This window comes from Crocodylus porosus, unplaced genomic scaffold (genome assembly GCF_001723895.1).
Source record: "Crocodylus porosus isolate Cpor-Errol unplaced genomic scaffold, CroPor_comp1, whole genome shotgun sequence".
NCBI classification, from domain to species: domain Eukaryota; kingdom Metazoa; phylum Chordata; order Crocodylia; family Crocodylidae; genus Crocodylus; species Crocodylus porosus.
This window is the reverse complement of record NW_017728926.1, coordinates 7,906,404-7,927,615: the sequence shown is the minus strand read 5'-3', so window position 1 is coordinate 7,927,615 and position 21,212 is coordinate 7,906,404. Positions and strand designations below refer to the sequence as shown.

General features: G+C 55.4%; 1 protein-coding gene across 6 annotated transcripts; it reads left to right on the top strand.

Moving 5' to 3' along the window:
* Window positions 1-102: 102 nt before the first annotated feature.
* On the top strand, window positions 103-21,205 carry CUNH1orf167 (chromosome unknown C1orf167 homolog). Of its 6 annotated transcripts, none has more exons than XM_019541329.1 (21): window positions 103-167; window positions 3,413-4,526; window positions 5,998-6,038; window positions 6,551-6,770; window positions 6,947-7,122; window positions 7,640-7,737; window positions 8,112-8,298; window positions 11,145-11,326; window positions 11,687-11,873; window positions 12,668-12,866; window positions 13,396-13,562; window positions 13,676-13,799; window positions 14,071-14,225; window positions 14,790-14,998; window positions 15,540-15,684; window positions 17,755-18,013; window positions 18,549-18,657; window positions 18,880-19,111; window positions 19,603-19,738; window positions 20,288-20,398; window positions 20,899-21,205. In XM_019541329.1, the coding sequence occupies exons 3-21, from the start codon at window positions 6,028-6,030 to the stop codon at window positions 20,956-20,958; spliced, it is 2,967 nt and encodes a 988-aa protein (XP_019396874.1). In that variant the 5' UTR covers window positions 103-167; window positions 3,413-4,526; window positions 5,998-6,027; the 3' UTR covers window positions 20,959-21,205. The 6 variants fall into 6 exon arrangements, with proteins under 6 accessions (XP_019396874.1, XP_019396871.1, XP_019396872.1 ...); XM_019541326.1 differs by having other exon boundaries at window positions 109-167; window positions 3,413-5,274; window positions 8,115-8,298; XM_019541327.1 differs by having other exon boundaries at window positions 109-167; window positions 3,413-5,274; window positions 17,755-17,926.
* The last annotated feature ends 7 nt before the right edge of the window (window positions 21,206-21,212 follow it).

Sequence of the window (21,212 nt, the reverse complement as noted above, 5' to 3'; positions counted from 1 at the left end):
GACACAGCTGAGCGTCCCCCCTCCCCCCCAGCCCAGGCAGGTGCTCCCCAGGGGTGGGCGCGTGGCCCCGAGCCCCGGTTCCCTCGTGAGGCTGGCACGAGGGCACGGCGCCGCGGGCATGAGGAAGGAGAACGTCCCCCCGGTGCGGAGTGGGGCGCTGAGCGCAGGTAGGCCGCTCGCGCCCTGGGCCAAGGGCTACGTGGCTCCTCGCCGTGCTCTGTGGGTGCCTTGCCAGGCGATGCCGAGGTGGCTGCGTTGGGTCGGAGGCCCTGTGCTGTGGACATCTGCAGCCCTAATGAGATGCCGGCTCGACTGAGCGGGGGAGATAAGCCTCTTAGAGCGACTCAGCTGGGGCACCCAGGCTGCCGGATTCGGGGCATTAAGGGGACAAAGCTGCAGGTTTGTGCTGAGTCCAGGGAAATGGACACAAAGAGGCATTTGTGCCTGTCCCACGGCGCTGGCCAGAGGAGAGGCATGTCCGGCGGTGGCTCTCGGAGTGAGTAGTGTCCGGCACGAGAAGTGGCTTAGTGCAGGAGGAGAGCGCGACTGTGATGGCCCCTGCAGCCAGGAGGGCCTGGGATATGCACAGCCAGACTGACTTCCAGCTGCGAGCAGCTTAGCCTAGCTCCTCTAGCCACGGCCCTGGGGCAGAGCTCCCTCCTGGCTCCTACCAGGTACAGATCCCAGTGCTGTGCGTGGGCCTCCCCAGGGCTCTTGGCAGTCTGAGTGTGCAAGCTGCACGCCTGCTGACTAAGGGACGGGGGAGAGTGTGTGACTACTAGTATCAACAGCACAGGAGAGTGTGTGCGTCTGGTGTGTGCTTGTGGCCCTCTTAGGTGTGCAGAGACTACACACCATAGCAAGTAGATGGAGCAGACGGGAAACCCCTACACCCAACCCACCTGCTGGGTGATCTGTCACTGCTTTAAGCTGCAGATTTCCCACTTGCGCAAGGTAACAGTTGCGCAGCTTTAACCTCTGGACGATGGGGAAAAAAAATTCACCTCCTGTGTACGTGATTGTGTCATTTAGCATGGTTTTCTTTTGCTTTGTTGCTGGTTGTGACCTTGGTATTAAACCTGAATTAACTGGAATTAATCCTATTTCTCCGCCCCCTCCATTCATGGTTCTGTTTGTTTCCTTGGAGCCTTAGACAATGCGAATAGACCTTTCATTTCACGTTTATTTTCTGCTCATTTTCACCTTCAGGAATTCCTGCCGTAGCCCAAGGCTGTGAAATGCAGAGTGGCTGCATTGGTCCTTTAAAATAAAATTGCCTGGTTGTCACTGGTGTTAGAAGAAAATATTGTGAATCCCTTTGGTCAGAGAGTTAAGTCCGGTTTGACTGAGGTTGCTGATAGGCTGGGGCAGGAACAATTGCAAATCTTGTGTCCCTTATTGCTGTTCCAGCTTGCTCAGAAGTGTTCAGATGGATCTACGTTAAGTCCCTAGTGATGTTTCTGAAAGGGTGAACTAACACGAGTGTAAAAGGCCATTGTTTTCTCCTGGACTGGACACTTAGGCAGGAATTGGGCGAAAAGAACTGTTGAAATGAAATCCCAGTTGCATGTGCATGCTTGGCAGCAAGAGGTCAGTGGGATAGCCTGTGTGAATGTGAGAGAACATTTGCTCCTAGATTGTCCACCCTACAAGCAGAGGGTTGACAGGAGGTTCAGGGACCAAGGTTCAGGACTGTTACTCCTGGCTGACACTTAAGGCAGCAAATTACTTTGTAAAGAGCCGTCATGTTGCATGCACCTTGTGACTTTGCTTCATACAAGAACAAGCGCTGTGGGGAAGGCAGCGCCAATCCAGGAAGTCTGTTCACTCATTTGATGCCAGCTCCTAATTAATTGGGGGAGGTGGGGAAATTAAATCTTCCCACTGGCAATATGTCTGAGAGCATATGAAAGGTGGCAACAGCCATTCCAAGGATCATTGCAGAGCCATAAGTGAGTGTCATCTGGGACTTCCATAATCAAGTCTGCTTCTCAGCTTTGATCAGATTAATGGGAGAGTTTGTATGTGAAGACCAGGGCCCATTCTTGATGAGAGAGAGACAACATGCAGAAAATTGATCTTAGTGGTGGGCAAGCTGGACCACTTTCTCGAGGAAAAAGAATGAGATGTGCCTAGTTTGGAAGCTGAGATGCTGGAGCTAAAGCCGATTGATTTTTGCTTTTCTGGATGTCATAAATAATGCTCTTGGTGTGTACAAGACAATCCCTATTTGTTTCACTGTTGGTGTTGGCTGTTCCATTTCTGATTCACCAGGCAGGCTGAATAGGGCTTCTGTGTGCGTTTTGCAACATCATATTTCAGCTCACGTTCGCTGCCTTCAAAAAAAAAAAAAAATCCAATGGTCAAACTGCTGACTTCAAGCTGTTTCTTCAATTTTCCCCTCCTTGTTTCTGGTGCTTTGTCTGGCCTGCCACATTAGCAGTCCTGTGTAGCTATAAGGGGGTGATTTCCAGTCTTAAGAGAAATGGAAGAGCAGGGACACCAAATTCTGATAAGCATTAGGAGAGAATAGAGAGGAAAAAACATTGATAGAAGGGTGAGATTTATTGCTTACTTGCTTGCAAACATGGGGGTATGAAAGCATGAAGCTGCCTAGAGCTACGATAGGCTGTCAGGTGTGATTTGGAGCATCCATCCTGGGGTGGGATTGGGACATAGATGACTCAGAGACTAGATGGCTAATTAAGGTCCTGGGTGCTTGGTCGTTGTGCAAGATGTCCCTCCATGTATGTAGAACACAGCCAGGACTAAACTGCTCTCTCTGTGTTGCATCCTAAAATTTCTTTGCAGGGCTGTAGCTTGATTGTGGGGCATGGTTACAATGCAGTTCATGTCCATCTGTGCCACAGGACTGACCCGCAGTGTAAACACCTCAGTCACTGCTGTATCCCCCAGCCCACTAGCTCTACTGAAATGTAGAAGAGACTTAAGCCCTGCTGACAGAGGTGAGTGAGCAAAAACACTCCAGTTCAAGCCACCCCGCTCAGATTGTTTCAACTGATTCTTGGTAGGGAGATCCCTGCTTCATGGCTATTGAGCCTAAGCATCCTTAAAACTCAGAGAGCTTCACTGTTCACTAACGAGGACTTGTGGCTAAGATGCCCTGAGCTGATTTTAACCAGGGCGGTGACAATGGGAGGCTGCTGGAGCATGTGAATGATGCTAGACGAGGTCCTTCGTTTCCCTGAAGCTCCCCCTGGCCTACCAGCTAGGAGCATCTCTTTGCCAAGACCTTGGTCATGCCCACAATATTTCAGTGCTGGGAGTCTGGCAGACTGGAAGGAGGAGCCCACTGTAAGGGGGTCCGTGCCATATGCAAGACTTGGCTATATGGGTCAAATATCTATGCTGCTTATAAATGTCTATATTTCTATGGCTTGTCTTTTTCCAGAGCACAAAAATGTTCAAAAGAACGTGAACATCCATCTAGATCCTGGCACTGAGCATCGAGCTCGTCACTGGGCTGATGCTGCCACGGTCTCTGTCACACCTGGCTGGGGAGTGGGACGTAGCAGAAAGAGCCTTGTGACTGCAGCAGCTGGGAAAAGCCAAGACCTCAGGAAGCGTGATCCAAGCTTGGTGCAGACCAACCTTATTTGCCCTCCCCAGCCATTCTGGGATGCGACTGGCCGGCTCTCCAACTCCTGCTTCCAGCAGCAACGCAACCTCTGCTCCAGGCTGCAGCAGCGCGGCAATGAAAACGTGATTCAGGGCAGTCGTCGCCTCCCTGCAGCACTATCACGCCGCAGGGATGCCCAACAGAGATGTTCCCGCTTGAGTACTACTGGTCTAGAGGGGAGCTGCAGGGATGCAAGCGCTGGCCTTCCAGCCAGGAGTCTGCAGGAGGGGGTTGGCTCCTGTGAGCTGTCCTGTGGGCACCGCACTTGCTGGAACCCCCGAGAAGGAAGGAACCAGAGCCAGGAGCAGTGGACAGAAAAGCAGCAACACAGACTTCTTATTGCTCGCAGTGCAGGGCATGGAAACCTATCTGTAGCCAGTGCAGATGGCCTGTCCCCTGCTGTAGTGTCTGTAGACCCCTCTGCCAGGTCCACTCTCAATTGCAGGCCAGTGGTGTATACCTCTTCCCGAGGTAGCTCCAGTGCAAATGTGGCCTCATGTTGCCCTGGGCCTAGCTTCACCTTGGAGGGACTGAGTTCCCCCAGTCTGGCTGAGTCCCCTGCCCATCCTCCAGCCCTTCGGTCTCTCCTGGAGTCTTCCCAGGCCTCTGCCAGCCTGCACTGTTCAATCCAAAAGCTTAAGCAAGAGACTGCTGCAATGGGGATATTGGGCTCCCTGCCTTTGGAGTCCAGGTCTTCTCCCGTCACGTGCAGGTTCTGCTCTGCTCCTGATGTCTCTCCATCTGCCATCCAGGGTGCAGAAGAGTATCGTGCCAGGGGAAAGACTAGGGCTGCTCAAGCTAGGATGAAATGGGGCAGCCCATTTGCTAAGGCCTGGGGTCTCGGTTCAGTAACAAGTGAGACTGAGCCGACCTCCATCTATCACAGGTACAGAACCACAGAGTTATACACCCAGAGAGCCAGCGTCTCTGAAGGAATTTGGTCAGGGCCCCTCTCCGCTGAGGCTGGCCCAGTTGGTCTGGTTGATACTGAAGCAGGCAGTCCCTATGACTGCTCTCCCTACCTCGGCTACAGGTCACAGGCATGTGGCCATGCAACCACTCACTTCCCTGAGGAACCCTCATTCAGATCTCCCCCCTGCTCTGTGTCTCAGAGAGAGGACCTGCCACCCAGCCGATACCCAGGTGGTCTGCAGGTGTCACTGGAGACACAGCACAGCGGAGCTCAGATGAACATTGGTGTAGCCATAGATGGGACCCCGAGGAAAGCGTGTGTGAGAGTCACTTCTCCTCCTGCAGAAACAGGGGCTGCTCCAGTCCAGCAGCTTTGCATTCACTCTAGCTGTGAGGGAGCCTCTGTCCCTCACTGCAAATACCACAGGGAGCCAGCAGAGCTTTATGATGCTGCATTGGCTGCAGGCAAGAGACCAACTGTGGTGAATAGGAGGCCGCCTGCAGCCAGGTCCAGCCCTAGCCCTCTCAGTGTAACAGTCAGACGAGGCTCTAACGAATATTCCTGGGCTGCCCGTGATGTTGATGGTCCGGACACTGCCAGAGAGGGAGGAAGGAGAGAGCTCTCTATCAAGGCTGTCTGTACACCTCCTGCTGAGAAGAGCACTGGGGATCTGCCACCCCATGAAGTCAACTGCCAGGTGCAGCATGTTGCACCAGCCTGGGTAAGGAGATGTTTGGCAGGCAGCCCTGCTCCCCCCACCCTATGCCCTGGAGGGGGCTGGTCCCCACTTTGCCCCCAGTGGGGAAGGATGAATGGAGGGGCCTATGGAAACAAGTCTCAGGCAGTTTTCTAGCTCCCAAAAGCCTGAATTCCCAGTATGAATGATTGCTGTACCCTTCACACCATGGTCCCCTGCTGTCCCTGTCCTGTCTGGGTCCAGGGAGGCTCTGCTATTGGACCCTTCTGAGCAGTGTGTGCTCTCCTGTCACAAGGGCTAGTGCCTTCTGACTGATAGGAGCCCTAGCATAAACCTTGCCTTATGGCATCCCATGTGCCCCTCATCCCTCTCTGTAATGCCCCCTTCTTCAAGAACCAGCCTGTTGCCTTTGCACTGCATCCTCCCAGGCCTGCTCTGGGATGGAGAGCGCCAAGGCAGCTCTGCTCCCTTGTCTCATGAGGATCCAGCCTTTCTATCCTTCCTCATGCTGGAAGCCATAGGGATACTTGCAGGGCAAGGGCTGATTGAAGGGAGGGTGCAGAATGAGCCTGTTCCCAAGATGACATTGCTAGGACACTCAGGCTTTTGACATGGAGGTGCGTGTTCTCCAGTCAGCAGGGAGATGCTAGGTGTGAGGTCAGGCTGTGAGGAGCTGTGATAGCCTCGCTGAACACCAGTAATTTTTTGGTGATGGCTCTCTCCTCTCCATCTGCTCTTTGCTTGTAGATCCCAGGAAGTGACTTCTTGGCTTTGGAGATGGAGAGCAGGTAGGATGGCTTTTGTGTGTCTGCTTAATGGGCATGTGAGGGGAGCTGTGCTGGGGAATGACTGGCAAGGGAGTGTTTCCTTGGGGCTCATGGTTTTGTGCTGCACTCAGCGGCATACTTTTGGGTAGGGCTGGGAGAAGAGTTACCCTCATGGATGCAGCAGCCAGAAATTCTGCCTTCCCTGGTGGAGAGACAAACCCCTTGGTTTAATGTCTCATCCACAAAGTGCCATCTGTAAGGCTGCAACACATCCTCGAGGCTGCTCACCAAGCTCAAGTCTTGCTGTGGAACTCAACCTCAGGCCTTTGGGATAAGAAGTGGGAGCTCCCCTGACCTCACAGTGCTTACGACTCTGCTTGGTGGAGAGCTGTAGCTGTGTGCATAATCTGGAAACTGTCTCGGAGAGTCCTGGGGTCCTTCAGACCCTGCAGTGGTGGGGCAAGCTGAGGTGGGTCTTGTGGGATGGGACTCTGGTTTGCTGGTGGTGAGGTTCAGTTCCTCTTCCCTGCCAGTGCTCAGCTCCCAGGCAATCAGCACCTGCTGAGCAGATGTCTCCAGGCCTGGAGTAGCCATGTCCTTGGGAAGACAACCACTGCCAAGAAGCTGTACAAGCAGCAGCTGCTCCGCAAGGGGCTGGCAGCCTTGCAGTGGGCTGTGCAGCTGAGGAAGACTCAGCTGGAGACCGCCCAGCAGAGATGCACCCTGGCCATGCTGGCTGGCAGTTTCCACAGGGTAAGAGTGGGTAGGGCATGGCAGAGGAGGTGCTACCTGCCACATAGGATTGCTGGGGAAGGGAGAGCAAGGGGATGGGGAGTGTTGCCCAGATGTGCCTGGACCCCTGCTACAGGGTGTGGGTAGGTCACAGGCTTGGTTTGTGGCAGGGTCTCACTGTGCTGCTCCCTTTTCAGTGGAAAAAGGCAATGGCAAAGCAGAGCAGAAGAGGAACTTCCCAGAGTGAGCTAAGCCTTCAGACCAGAGATCTGCCCAGCGGCAGTGTTGGGTGCAGCCAAGGTCCAGCTGGAACAGCCCTGACTGAATGCCAGCTGGGCACAGGGCCCTTGAGAGAAGCAGCATTGAGCAGTGGGTATGCAGAACTTTTTCTCATTCACGGCTCCTCATCTTGGACGATGATGATGGGGCTAGAAGCATGGCCCAAGGGGACTCTGTATTACCAAGATCTTGTCTGAGGAAGTGCAGAGCACTAGAATGCGCATCCCTGGCTCCATAGCTCCGTCTCCAGGGATAAGGTTTCCTGTTTATGTTCACAGCTTCTGAGCATCAAACAGCTCCTCTTCCAATGCATTTCTCGTGCTCTGGGAGCAGATTTCTGTGTTTGAGACCGGGAGGAGATGAGAGCACTCTTTTTCTTTCTGGAATCCAGTTGCCAGCTCTACTTGTGAAATGGGGTCAGAGAACCTCAGGCCCTGGCAGGAAAGCAGGCCTAGTGAAAGGGTGGGTCTGTTTGCCCCTCAAATTCTGTGGCAGAAGCACTGAGTCCAGCTCCAAACAGCCGCAGGGCCTGGATTGCAACCCTGTCCCCTGCTCTGGCTCTGTGGGTGCCTGCTCTGGCAGACTTGGAGGTTAACTCAGGACTCTTTCAGGGTGGAGGGAGAGCTGTGGAGACGACTCCATCACTGGCAGAGGGCTAATGACCTGGGGCAGAGGGCACAGGCCATCGGGGACCTGAGGCGCCTGGCTGGTAAGTGCTCACTTTCTGTGTGTGGGGGGCTCAGACATGCCTGCTCCCAGCCTGGGAAGGTGGCAGCATGGCACAGCCTGGCTTGGATGTCTAAGGAGTGCTATGCCTTTCTCCTGGATCCTGCAGAGCATGTGGCATGGTTGAGTGGGGGCAGTTCAGTAGCTTTGTGGATCAGACACCTGTGATGCTGTTGAACAAGTCCTTTGCCTCATTTAATCAGCAAGTTTAGCAGGTGCTGTGGCTACCGTATGGGCTAATTCCCAGCAGATGTTGCCAGCTGCCCCATACCCCACTAGGGTTGAGGCTGAGGTGTTGATATCTTCAGAGCTGACATCTCTCTTCCTTTCCTCCCTCCCCCACACTGTGTCACACAGCAGCTTTCCGAGTGTGGTGCCTGCAGAAGGAGCTGCTGGGCAGAGAGGAGGTCAGAGCAAGCCAAGCTTGTGCCCTCCTGGAGAGAAAGCGGCTCCAGAGCATCTTCCAGGCATGGCGGTCCCGGAGCCAGGAGGCAGTGCAGGTTTGGTCGCTGGTGACTCGGCTCCAGAGAAAACGGACAGCTCGGTACGCAGGAGAAGGCACGGTCTGGGGAATGGCTGGCTCAGTTTGGGGTGCGTTGTTCCAGGAAAGTCCAGACAGCAGCCGGACAAAGACAAGGCCAGCCAGGTTGGGGACTCTGGGTTCAGTTCTGGGCAAAGCCATCCCCCTTTACACCCATATTTATTCAGAGCGGTGAATCTGGTGTGCATGGGGAGAGCCTAGGGCTCTGACATGAGGCAGATCTGTCATGGGCAGGCAGGAGGTCGCCACCCATGTGTAACTCGGCTGCGGTGCATCCTCCCACAGCTCTGATGCCATGGTGCAGACACCGCAGCAGAGATTGCCAGGCTAGCAGGATTCTTCCTGGGGCTCCAGGGTCTTGTGATATCATCAGTGGAGACAAGGAGAGGGGGAGCCCAACTCCTGTCTTCTGTGGCTTCATCTGAAGTTTGGCCCCTGATCTTCAGGTATAAAGGAGGTTAATTCACTCCTAGCTTCACTTTTTTCCTCCATCTGAGTCCTTCCCTGTAGCCCCAATGTTAAAGACTAAGAACATTCAGGGGTGTGAATTCAGTGCCTTTGACTGAGTTCCTCTCCTTAGCCAGAGTGGGGTAGCGCACATGGCTTTGTGCAGGCCTGCCCTTCACATTCCCACCAGGGAGTTCACCTTTGTCCTGGACTGGGCACATGTAGGGTTGAGAGGTTAGTTCAGTTTCTGTGGCTTTTCTGGTGGTTGGCAGTTGCTGGTTGTGGATTTGGTGTTGTACATGCACACCCTTGGGTGCGGGGAGGGGGATGGTACTGGCTGGAAATTTCCTAATTCATAAAATCGTAGAAAATCAGGGTTACAAGGGACCTCAGGAGGTCATCTAGTCCAACCCCCTGCTTAAAGCTGGACCATCCACAACTAAATCGTCCCAGCCAAGGGTTTGTCTAGCCAGGTTTTGAAAACCTCCAAGGATGTAGATTCCACCACCTCCCTAAGTAACCCATTCCAGTGCTTCACCACCCTCCTAGTAACAGATTTTTTCCAAATATTCAACCTAAACTTCCTTGCTGCAACTTGAGACCATTGCTGCTTGTTCTGACATCTGTCACCACTGAGAACAGTCCAGCTCCATCCTCTTTGGACCCCCTTCAGGTAGTTAAAAGCTGCTATTAAATCCTCCCCTCACTCTTATTTTCTGCATACAACAGAAGCCCCATTCCCTCAGACTCTTCTCAGAAGTCATATGCTTCAGACCCCTCAACATTTTCATTGCCCTCTGCTGTGCTGTCTCCAACTTTTCCACATCCTTTCTATAGCGGGGGACCCAAAACTGGACATAGTACTCCAGATGTGTCCTCACCAGTGCCAAATAGAGGGAATACACACTTCCCTTGATCTACTAGCAACACTTCTACCAGTGCAGCCCAGTATGCTGTTATCCTTCTTGGCAACAAGAGCACACCCCTGACTCATACTCATATCCAATTTATTGTCCGCTATAACCCCCGGGTCCTTTCCTGCAGAGCTGCTGCTTAACCAGTTGGTCCCAAACCTGTAGCAGTGCATGGGATTGTTCTGTCCTAAGTGCAGGACTTTGCACTTGTCCTTGTTGAACCTCATGAGATTTCTTTCGGCCCAATCCTCCAATTTGTCTAGGATACTCTGAATCCTAGCCCTATCCTCCAGCATATCTACTGCTCCCCCCAGCTTGGTGTCATCTGCATACCTGCTGAGAGTGGACTCCATCCCATCTTCCAGATCATTAATGAAGATACTGAGCAAAACCATCCCCATGACTGATCCCTGGGGCACTCCATTTGATACTGGCTGCCAACTAGACATAGAGCCATTGATCACTACCCTTTGAGCCTGACGATCCAGCCAGCACTCTACCCACCTTACAGTCCATTCTATCCAACCTGTACTTCCTAAGCTGCTTGCAAGAATGCTATGGGAAACTGTATAAAAAGCCTTGCTAAAGTCAAGGTATATTGTGTCCACTGCTCTTCCCATATCCACAGAGTCAGTTATTTCATCATAGAAGGCAATTGGGTTGGTCAGGCATGACTTGCCCTTGGTGAATCCATGCTGACTGCTCCTGATCACCTTCTTCTCCTCCAAGTGCTTAGAAATGGGTTCCTCGAGGACGTACTCCATGATTTTTGAGGGGAATAAGGTGAGACTGACTGGTCTGTAGTTCCCTAAATGCTCCTTCTTCTCTTTCTTAAAGATGGGCACCATATTTGACCTTCTTCAGTTATCTGGGACCTCCCCCAATTGCCATGAGTTTTCCAAGATAATGGCCAGCGGCTCTGCAGTCATGTCAGCCAACTCCCTCAGCACCCTTGGATGCATTGCATCCAGCCCCATGGACTTGTACACATCCAGCTTTTCTAAACAGTCCCTAACTTGTTCTTTCACCACTGAGGGCTGCTCACCTCCCCAGACTGCTGCCTGGTGCAGGAGCTGACCTTGCCTGTGAAGACCAAGGTAAAAGAGTCATTGAGTACTTCAGGCTTTTCCTTCTCATCTGTCACTACGTTGCCTCCCCCATTCAATAAGGGACCCACACTTTCCCTGACCTTCCTCTAGTTGCTAACACACTTGTAGAAACTCTTCTCATTGCCCTTCACGCCCCTTGCTAGCTGCAACTCCAGTTGTAGTCCAATTCATTTTCATGGTCAATAGACAGCCACAGGTTAGGAAGATCTCTTGGTCTGGAGTCAGCCCCTCAACTCAGAGGTGGAAGGAGGTTGGCTCAAGGGCCCATGACAATACTCCTACAGTCCCCAGAATGCCCAAGTACTCTGAACAAGGATGGCCCATTTTCAAGGAAGTCAGCCAGGGAGGCTTGATTTATTTTTGCCTTTGGTCTTCTCAGGTGTTTCTGTGCATGGAAGCAGCTTGTTGAGCAGAAGACACTTTGCAAACGCAGTCTGGAACAGCACAGGGCAGCATCATTGAGAAAATCCTTCCAGCAGTGGGTTCTCATACTGCAGCTCAGGGAAGCAGACAAGCTGACAACCATGGACCTGTTTCTCCTGAGACGGAGGCGATACTACAGTGAGGGCCCAGCTAGACCTGGGAGAAAGGGGTGATACTGATGGGTTACGCTTTGTTTGCCCCTGTCTGGTGCTATGGCGACAGTTCAGCAGCTTAATTCAGGGCAGCCTGATTTGAGCCTGCTAGGCTTCATATAAAACATATCATCATGAAAGCTGGCCTTGGGAAGAGAGTGATCCAGGCTCGGCATGCTACAAGCCACTCTATGGCCCTGCCTGATATGCTTAGAAGAAGGCTGGGGAGGTCTTGTAAGGGAGCTGTCCCCTAAGTGGGCTGAGGTGGGAAAGCTTCTGCCTGTTGCCCCATCTCAGGCTGAGTTTCCAGCTCCTGACAAACTTTTGCTGTCTGTGATCTGCAAAGGTCAAGGACCCAGCTCGGCTGCCAGAGGGCCTGCAGCGGAGGATGACCACCCTCTGCCAAGCTCGACCATCCTGAGATGGCCCCTCAGAGTAGGAGGCAGCTCTCTGGATGACCACTGCCAGAGAGTGAAGCTCCAGAGGATATTCCTGAGATGGAGAGCAAGGCTCCATGAGCAACAGCAAGCCAAGTATGTGCTAGAATACCCAACACTGAACACATCCATTGGGGGTCTGGGGGCCAGGTAGCTTTTGGGGCCCTGAGATGAGAAACCACTTTGCCCTTCAGCTCAAGTCTGCCTCTGGGTAGGTTGCTTTGGTGTTCCTCTTGTCAGCGTAGACGAAAAGATATCCAGTGAGCAGTTCTTTCCAACCAGTTGCAAGCCCTAGGGAGCTCCTGGTGACCACAGTGGAACCTGTTCCAGAGAATGCCCAAGTTCGTGCATTAGCAGAGCAAGCAAAGATGGTGTTAAGAAGGGGCTAAGAGTAGGGGCTGGTGGTCTAGAAGGGCAGAGACTGGGTTTTCTTCTCTGAATGGCAAGTCTCATTGATCACTCACTGTCATGTGCCCGGAGCCTTAGTGGGGGTAGGGCTGCATCCCCTTTGCTGCCCTGGTGCAAGGTGTAGCCCTGTGGAAAGACCAGGGCTTCCATGGAAAGCTTTAGGGACCTCCCAGGAGCTGAGGTGGGTACCATGAGTCCGAAGCAGAGTTGTGGGCTGCACGTGTGGCACAAAAAGCATCATGCAGGCATGCTGAATTAGTGCAGTCAGGGAGGGAGGCCTGCCTGCTCTGCCCTGCCTCTGCCCCTCATGATCCAGCCTCCATCTCCTGCTGGGTCCTTGGCACCTCTGCTGAAGTTGCCAGTGTGGGGCCTGGAGGTGCCAGTGCCTCCACTGAGGCAGACCTGACACAGTTCACATCCACCCCAGAATTGCCCCAGCCTGGCCTCAAGCCAGGTTCAGCAACCTCACCTTCCCTTCACAGAGCCTTCTCCCGGGCATCAGAGCAGCGCCAGCTGCGGGAGGCCCTGAGGCACTGGCACCACAGGGCTCTGCAGCTGGATCCACTGAGCCACCAGCCCAGGGGCCCTCCTGCCTGGCTGGATTCAGAGGAGTCCTCAGCATCATCCGGCTTTCACAGCAGCACGCCAGCCCCTCCTGTCTCCTGGAGTTCCCTGGATAGGGTGAGGGACTGCTGGGGGTTCAGATCCAGGAGGGCCCCCAAGGGATCTATATCTGTACGGAGTGCATGGAGAGGCGGCATGACAGGGTGGTTGTAGTAGGGCAGAAGGCATGAGGGGACCTCACATGATTGCTCTGCACTTGCTTGGGCAGGAGGTTCTCCTGCATCCTCACTGCATGCCAGCCAGCAGGAGTGGCTGGGGGCCCTGGACAGGGCCCTAGCAGTGGGAGGGGCTGGGCTGCAGGTGCCTCTGCAGGATGCAGTTCTTTGGTGCACAACTGATGATTGCTGCACTTGCTCTCTTCCTGCCAGCAGCTCCTCATGGGGCTAGCACGGTGGTGGACTTGGCTCCCTTCCCCACTGACTGCAGTGCCATGGGACAAGCTGCCATCAGGGCAGCCTTTGCATAGCCCTTGGGCTGCCCAAGTCCCTGTGGGGGGCTGCGTTGGTGTCTAGGTATGGCCTTTCATGGCACAATCTTGCTGGGGACATGGGCCTCACAACCATGTTCTTCCCTTGTGTGTGATCAGGACAGCCGCCAGAACAGCAGCTGTTCCATGTTGGCCATTGAAGACGGCCCCTGCCCGCTCCAGCACAGCTCTGCTCTGCAGCAGCCTCTCTGCCCACCAGGGCCAGGTGAGCTGTGCGGAGAGCTCTACTTCCAGGCATCTTTTCTCCCCCAGATCCCCCCAGGCAGGTAAGCTGGCTTCTGTCTCTGTAAGGCCCAGGAGGAGGCTGCTCTTGGCTCCTTGCTCCCCCATCTTCCCCTGCCCTGTCAGGAGGGAGTGACCTAGTGTCCATGCCTTGCAGGGGGAGCTGGTTCATTGGAAGTCACCTCCAATCCTTGGGGCAGTGCAGCCCAGACAGCGAGGGCCAGTCGCTCTGCAGCTCCTTGGCGTGGGAGGAAACAGGGCTGCCGAGCAATGCATGGCAGGTAATGACTGAAGTGCCCCCATATGGCTCATGCCCACAGGCCTCACCTGTCTGTGCTCCATCAGGCAAAGGTGCGGGCAGGGAAGGAGTTTCTTCCCCTCCAGCTGTGAGCCCTAGTGCCAGCTGAGCAAGGCAGTTTTGCCTTGGACTCCCAGCACTAGGCCTTGCTGGCTACATGTAGCAAGAAGTGCAGGTGCCTCTGGTATCACCAACTGAGGGGCCCGGGGCATCTGAGCCAGGTTGTGGACTCCTGACAGCCCCTTGTATTCCAGGCGCGCTGCTCTGCAGAGGAGCTGGACCGTGTCGGCATCTCCTTTGGGCACCACATAGCACGGCGGCTCCTGCAGAAATGCTTTTCAGCCTGGGCAACCCAAACAAAGAGGCATCTTGAGATCCAACAACACCATCAGTACAGCCAGCTGGCCCGGTGAGGACCACCTTGAACCCATTTATCCTTAGAGACCTCCTGAGGGCTGCTGCCCCATTTCATAGATGGGCCCTGAGGCAGGGATACAAAGGGACCTGCCCAGGGTCATACAGGCAAGCTGCAGTAAGGAGGAATCAAACTTGGGCCTTCCTGGACCTTCTTATCTAGTAGGAGGCAGTGCAGTGTAGGGGCTACACCCAGGTCAGGCTCTCCAGGTCCTGTTTCTGGCTCTGCCACTGACTTGTTTTGTGACCTTGAGTAAGTCTCTTGCCCTCCGGTTCTTGGTCTATCTTTCTAATGGACTGGAGGGTGGAATATGAGGTGTTTGTGCTCGTGCAACACCTAGGAGCCTGACCAGGAGGCGCTGTAGATGTGCCAGTTGCATGATGCAGATGCCATCAGGGGTGAGCCCCTTCGCCATGAAGGGATTCCTCAGCCCCAGTTCTCTGACATAATTCCTGCCATCAGCCAAATCCCTCACTTCCGCCTGAAGCCCATGAACCCTGGGAAGCCATGTGAACTTCTCCCCAGCCCCTCATGTGTCCTGTATCCTGCCCACTGCAGGGTATTCCTCAGCTGGCACATATGGGTTGTGGAAGATAAGAGGCGGAAAGACGCGGCGTCCCGACAGTACCGTCTGCATCACTATCAGACTGCCCTCACACTGTGGAAGCAGAGGCTGAGCCAGAGGGTGGAGGCGGACAGGAGATACATACATCGGCTTCACCAGAAGGCCACAGATACCCTGCGGCACTGGCACAAGTGTTGGCAGAGTGAGTTATGCCAAGCCTGGCTGTTCTGGTGGTTCATTGAGGGGTTGGGAGAGGAGTGGCTTTGGGTTCCTGGTGCTGGTATTAGAGGTCAGCATGGGGTCTCTCTTTTAGGCTCTTTCCATTCAGCCTGCCGTGCTGTAGTGGAGGGGCTAATGTGGGTGGGCATCACTGCCCTTTGGCTGCATGCAGAATTGGCTGATTGTGTGTCATATGCCCTGTACTGCTTAGCTCATGGGGATTTGTAGCTGTCTTGGTCTGGACTGGTGGAAGGTGAGTTCTGAGCCCATGGACACAACGAAGTGCTGAGTGACCCCAGAGTTCAGGGACCACAGGGTTGCAGCAGAATAATTCACCTGAACTCGTTATTGCCTAATGAGTTGGCAGACCTCCCTCCTCCTTCGCTGGGGGTTGCAGTGCATGGCGTGAGGTGGGGCAAAGGTGTGTGCTCTCATGATCCTGTCCTGTGTCTGCGCCTCAACTTGGTCTTTGCCTTGCCAAGCCCTGGGGACTGCTCTCACTGGGGACCTGTGTTTGGTTTCAGGGCAGAGCGCCTTACGGAGGCTGCAGCAGCAGTGGGCTCAGCACAGCGCCCAGGTGAGGAAGAGGATGGTCCTAGAGATGTGGCGCTGCCAGGCTGGGCAGCGGAGAGATGCCGCTTTGTGCTGGGGGCAGCTCCTCCTACGCAGGTTAGTCTGCTCCCACCACAGGGTTGTGGGCTGGGGCTCCAGCACCTACAGGGGATGGAGCCAAGGTGCTGGGTTGGGGCTGGGCAGGAGGAGGTGGGGGTTCCTTCAAGAAGCTGTGACCCAGAGCCTCGTGCTCCCTGTGCCCTCCCTCCCTGCCGAAGACAGGGCTTGGCTAGGCCAGACAGATATGAGCAGTGTCCCTTCCTCTGAGACCTTGCCCTGGGCCCACTTCCTCTTCTTTCTGTCAGAGGTAGCAGTGGGGCTTTTCCTGCCACAGAAGGGAACATCTTGGGGTCACCCCTGGAGGGACTAGGCACTCAGAGGAACCTGGGGAAAGTGGGTTTAAACCTCCAACCTGGCTCCCACTGTCTGCACACATCTCAGCTCTGGCAGCCTCAGCAGGTTCAGGATTGCCTCTGCTTACTTCCCCTTTCCTGTCCAGGCTTGCTCCAGGAAGGCCCCTGCTTGCTGCCAGTTGGGAAAGGCAAAGCCCTGTTCCCAGGCTGGGGTGGTTATTCACTGTCCCCTGAGCAGGATGGCTCCCTTGGCCTGAAGTCCTGTAGCATCTCACCTTGACAGCACCTACAATTTGGAGGCCAGCTGGGCTGGTTTGTTTGTGTTTGTATGAACAGTAGGACCAGGCGCTCCCTGGCAGGGAAGCAGCATGGGGTCGCAGAAGAAAGACTCGCACCCCAGGCTACCTCAGGCTGCCCTCCCAGCCCCCCTCAGCAGAGGGTGGGTTAACACAGAGATAAAGCACTTCCTCCATCCCAGTGCCCTGCGCGAGGGGTTCAATACTGACAACCTAGGGCCATGTAAAGCCACCAGTATTGAAGCAGGACAATGAGGAGTTCTGCCTATCACCTGCTGGCCCCATACAGCCTCCAGTTTCTATTTTGTTTCTGCCAAACAGCTTTGGCATTGCAGAATGATGCTAAGCACCCAGGTAAAACTTGGAGCTGCAGGATTTACCATCACAAATACTTTTGGCCTCTTCTGGGCAGAAGATGCATGGAACTTGATGCCCGTGGTAATCATGGCTCATAAGCAACCCTCACTGTCATGGTTCAGGCTGTGGGTGACCCACCCAGGGACTGCCTATGAGAGGGCCACATCCCAGGTTGCCCTTCCCCACAGCATGGTATTAACCTCTCCATGTGCCTGCCTTTGGGGGAGCACTGTCTGATTCCCCCACTTGCAGGGGCGCAGAGTTGTGCCTGCTCGAAAGAGGGAGCTTTCTGCACAAGGACAGCCCTCTATAGCCCTGCTTGATCTCAAGAGAGGCCCTGTGAATCAAAGACCTATTTATACCTGGGATGATTTCCATAATGGAGACTCGTGGAGCCCAGAACAAAGGGACAGGCCAGAAGTGAAAAGCCTGGTGGCCTCTGAGCTTGCTTTAAAGGCTCTGATGTGGGTCATGTCAGCAGGAGGTAGGATGAAATTGAAAGCTCCACAGTTGTTCTGGACCCCTGGGTGTGTGGATGCTCTTATTTTGCAATACAAGCAGCCCACACAGGAAGCTGTTGCAGGATAGGTATCTGGCCAGTTACCCCAGGTGAAGATGCCTCAGCTTCTAGGTGAACTTGGCACAACAGGAATGCAAAACAGCACCTTCCTTTCCAGGCCAGCAGCCAACATCTGACCCAGTGGTGTAGCCAGCAGAGCTGCTATCACTTGGTGTCCTACATCCCTGCTCTAGTTCCCCCTGGAAGGAGCCTGCCACAGAAGCACCACCATGGTGACCATGAGTTGACCTCACTGGAGACGGTCTCAGCAGAAAGGCCAAGGCATGACTGCTGGAGAAACTGAGGCCCTTTCATTGCCCTGACCCCAGGGACACTCCTCTGGATTTGGGGGCATGCTGGTTGCACAGTGTAGCTAGGGCTTGTGGCTGTGCCTGATCTGAGAGTGAAATGAAGCCGTGGTACCCAGGTGCCCACTGCCGGGTACCAGATTCCCTGTGGAGGAGCCCAAAAGGTCATGGTTCATGTGGTGGGGAGGATTGGGGCCTGCCCCATCACCCCAGCATGGCACAGAAAGCCTTAGCCCTTGCCCTTTCTCTTCCAGGTGCCTTGTGGCTTGGTGGCAGGCCACGCTGGCCAGAAGCAAGCAGCGTGAGGCGTGCTCCGAGTTTGAGGGCACCAGACAGCGGCACCTCTTAGCACTGTGCTTTGTGCAGTGGAGGACAGAGTTCCTGAGAGCCAAGCAGGGAGAGGGGGCCTGCCCACAGCAGAGCACGGTGCCAGCAAGAGCCTTTCGGCGCTGGAGGGGGGCTACAAGGGGACGCCAAGTGCTGCACTTGGACTCCGTGGCCGGGGTGAAGCAGGTTAGGAGAATGTGTCATGGGGTAGGGGTGAATTGGGCAGTGGGGGAGCAGGGGGACACGGCTCTCTCTGCTGAGCGGGGGTTGCCAGGTCCCAAGGTAATACAGGGATGAAGGACAAGGTGTTTTGGCCTGGAACTGTGCCTGCACTTGGCTGTTTGTCAAGCTGTGCTCCCTCCTTTGGGCCACTGAAATGTGGCCAGCTGTGGTGTGGAGGCAGCCATGAGCTAGGGCACAGCACCATAGTGAAGGAGAAGGAAATTTAGATGAAAGCAGAGCTAATGACATCTCAGTGGAGCAGACAGGGCCTTGGTTACTGTCTCTTCATAGCCAGGCAATTCCGTGGAGCTCACTTCGTATCCAAGGTTTTCTGGAGTGTGAGCCCCATGGCATTTGCAGCCCTGGACTTAGCCCATTACGTGGCCCCTGAAGGGCACAGACATACATGTCAGTGTGGGTCTGATGCACGAGCAGAGAGCTCCCCTCCTTGCTGCTGTGCACCAGGTCCTGGAAGCTGCTCCCTCCGCTCTGGTTTCAGGCCTGCAACTACTGGACGAAAGCGGCCGTCTTGTCCCAGTGCTGCTGGCAGCGGAGTGCCACACTGGGTACTCGGAAGTGCCGGAAGATGCTGCTGTCTTGGTCCACGAGTAAGTATGCAAAACCCCTGTCTGGGGGCTGTGGGAGGGAGGAGCAGAGGGACAGGCTGCTTTGCCCAGTGGCTTGGGCTGTCCTGTGAAGAGATGGCTGGTTTAATTGCTAGAGTACTGGCCATGGGCTGTATTCACCTGGAGCTCAGGAGAAAAGAGCCTTTGCCCTCTCTATATCCCCACAGCACCAGGCTCTGCGTGATGCTGTGTTTCCTCCTCTAGAGCAGAGACCAGGTAGGGACAGGGATTTTTCATCCACCTGCTGCTGGCTGCTCCTGAGCTCCTGCCGCCGCTGGCTGGCGATCTACAGGAACCCAAGCAGGGCAGAGAGGCTGCCCACCCACCCACTTTTGGAGAGGCCTGGCTTGGCAGTGGGAGACCCACCTCAATACGTGTGGACCCCAGAAAGCAGCTTGGAGCTCCTACCAGTTGATCGGGACAGCAGGGAACTGGGGTAAGCAGGGCACCAGGACAGTGTGCCAGGATGCAGGAAGCAAGGCTCCTGAAGCAGGGCTGCCAGAGGCACCTTTTTGAAGTCTGGGATGGAGGCCTTGGGCTCCAAGGCAGACTGGGGGTGCTGGGTGGGCCAGGCACCGGGGCAGCATCAGGCTGGCAGCAAGGGGACAGGCAGTCCTTGCCATCTGATGGAGTGTATGGAGCAAGGCAGGTGCAGCCTCATGCCTGCAGGAAGGGCAGAGATCTGGGGCATGTTGGCAGGGTGGCTTGTGTATCCAGAGAGGCCTCTGGACTGGCAGGAGGGCTTGGATTACCAGCCCTAGCCTGACTGCTCCAAGCAGGATGCAGCTCCGCGTCCTCTGTCAGTGGGGAGACTCTCACCTGCCTTCTCACCAAGAGAGAGGAATCATGGTTGGGGGGAATGGGGGCTGCAGACACTGGTGGTCAGGAGCACAGACCATTCACCCAAGTGACTTCCTGCTCCTCCAGGGTCAGGTACTGGCGTCGGTGGCGCCTGGCTGTGCTGCTCCGGCAGTGCCGGGAGGACAGGCAAGCACGCTGCCTGGCCAGGGCCTGGCTGCAGTGGAAGGATGTCAGCAGGGCAGCATTGCTGGGGCGAGTGCTGGTGAGTAGCTATCTGGGGACTGGTGGGGAGTAGGCATGCAGCAAGCCAACGTCCAAACAGCACCCGCATGACAGGTGGGGAAGCTGGGCAGGGGACTTGCAGCAGGCCCAGTTCCGGGTAGCGTATGATCCCTGGAGTCTTGACTTGTGTTTCCAGCTCATGTGCTTCTTGCACAGCAGCTGTTGGGACCTGATCTGCAGGACATGGTGACTGGCCCATTCCTTCTACTGGTTTCTGTGCCTCAGGCACAGTGCCTGCAGCGCTGGGGGGGGGGCTGGTGCTGGCAGAGGGGGAAGGCCTCTTTGCTAGCACCCAGCAGACAGCCTCATTGAGGTTTGGCTTGGAGAATGAAAATGGGCTGGACCAAAAGGGACTATATTGAGGTCTCAAGGAGGGGCCTGCCTTCCTGGCTATGCCCAGGGACAGGCAACCTGAGAAGGTGGGGGCCTGTGCAAAGCAGCTGGGTGCTAGGGCAGGAAGTAGGGGCAGCTGGCAGTGCTGGGCAGAGGGGGCTGTACTCAGGACTCCCTACCCACCTCCTTCCCCCAGGCCTGGCAGCGGCTGGTGGAGCAGGGCTGGAAGACATGGCGGAGACGCTACCTGCAGCACTGCGTGTCCCAGCACTTCCTGGAAGACGAAGCCCGGAGCCTGCTGTCCTGGGTGAGAGCACCCTATTGCCTCGCTAAGGGGGGAGCCCAAATTCTCCGCACCACATGTAGTTGGTGGGGCTGTAGCACCCAGAGTTGCCTCTCCCCCTCCCAATCTGAGCCCTGGTGTGCCAGGCACTGTATGGACAGTGAGCCAGTCCTGCCCTCAGCCCAGCCAGCCAGAGGGGCAGGGTGAAGGGGCTGAGCCAGGCCTGTGCTCTTCCAGGCCAGATCTCACCCAGGCTGTAGGGCGTGTCTTTGCAACAGTGGGAGAGGGAAGTGCAAGCAGAGGCACTTAGGGCCTGCTGTAAGGGAGAGTCCTAGTCCCAACCCAAGAGCCATGCTGGCAGCTGGGCAGAAGTCTGAGGGCAGCAGCGAGCGCTGCTCAGACTATATGTCCTGCTTGGCCCAGGTCAGAGGGGTGATGCCACAGGGGGCCCCCAGCAACCCCCTTGTGCTGCTGTGGTGGGGATGAGGGAACCCTAGTTCTGACTTCCCCTCCCTCCCCTCCAGGCCTTTGGAAGGTGGCGCAAGCTGGCAGCATCCCAGTGCCAGGGCAGAGGACACCGCTGAGCTGCCAGGAGAGCTGCCTGGACTTGCCTCATGTCCTGGACATGTGAGGCTACAGCCAGGCATAGGGACCAAGAGGTGGTCCCTTCCATGTGCTTCCCAGGGGCAGCACCTCCCAGCCTGGAGAGCCAGGTGCTACCAGGCTGTGCAAAACCCTGCTTCCTTGCTGCCTGGCTTCAGGACTCCGTCCTTGTCTTTGCACATAGGGCAGGGCCGAGATGTTCCAATTCAATTAAAGGGTAAACCACAATGGGGCC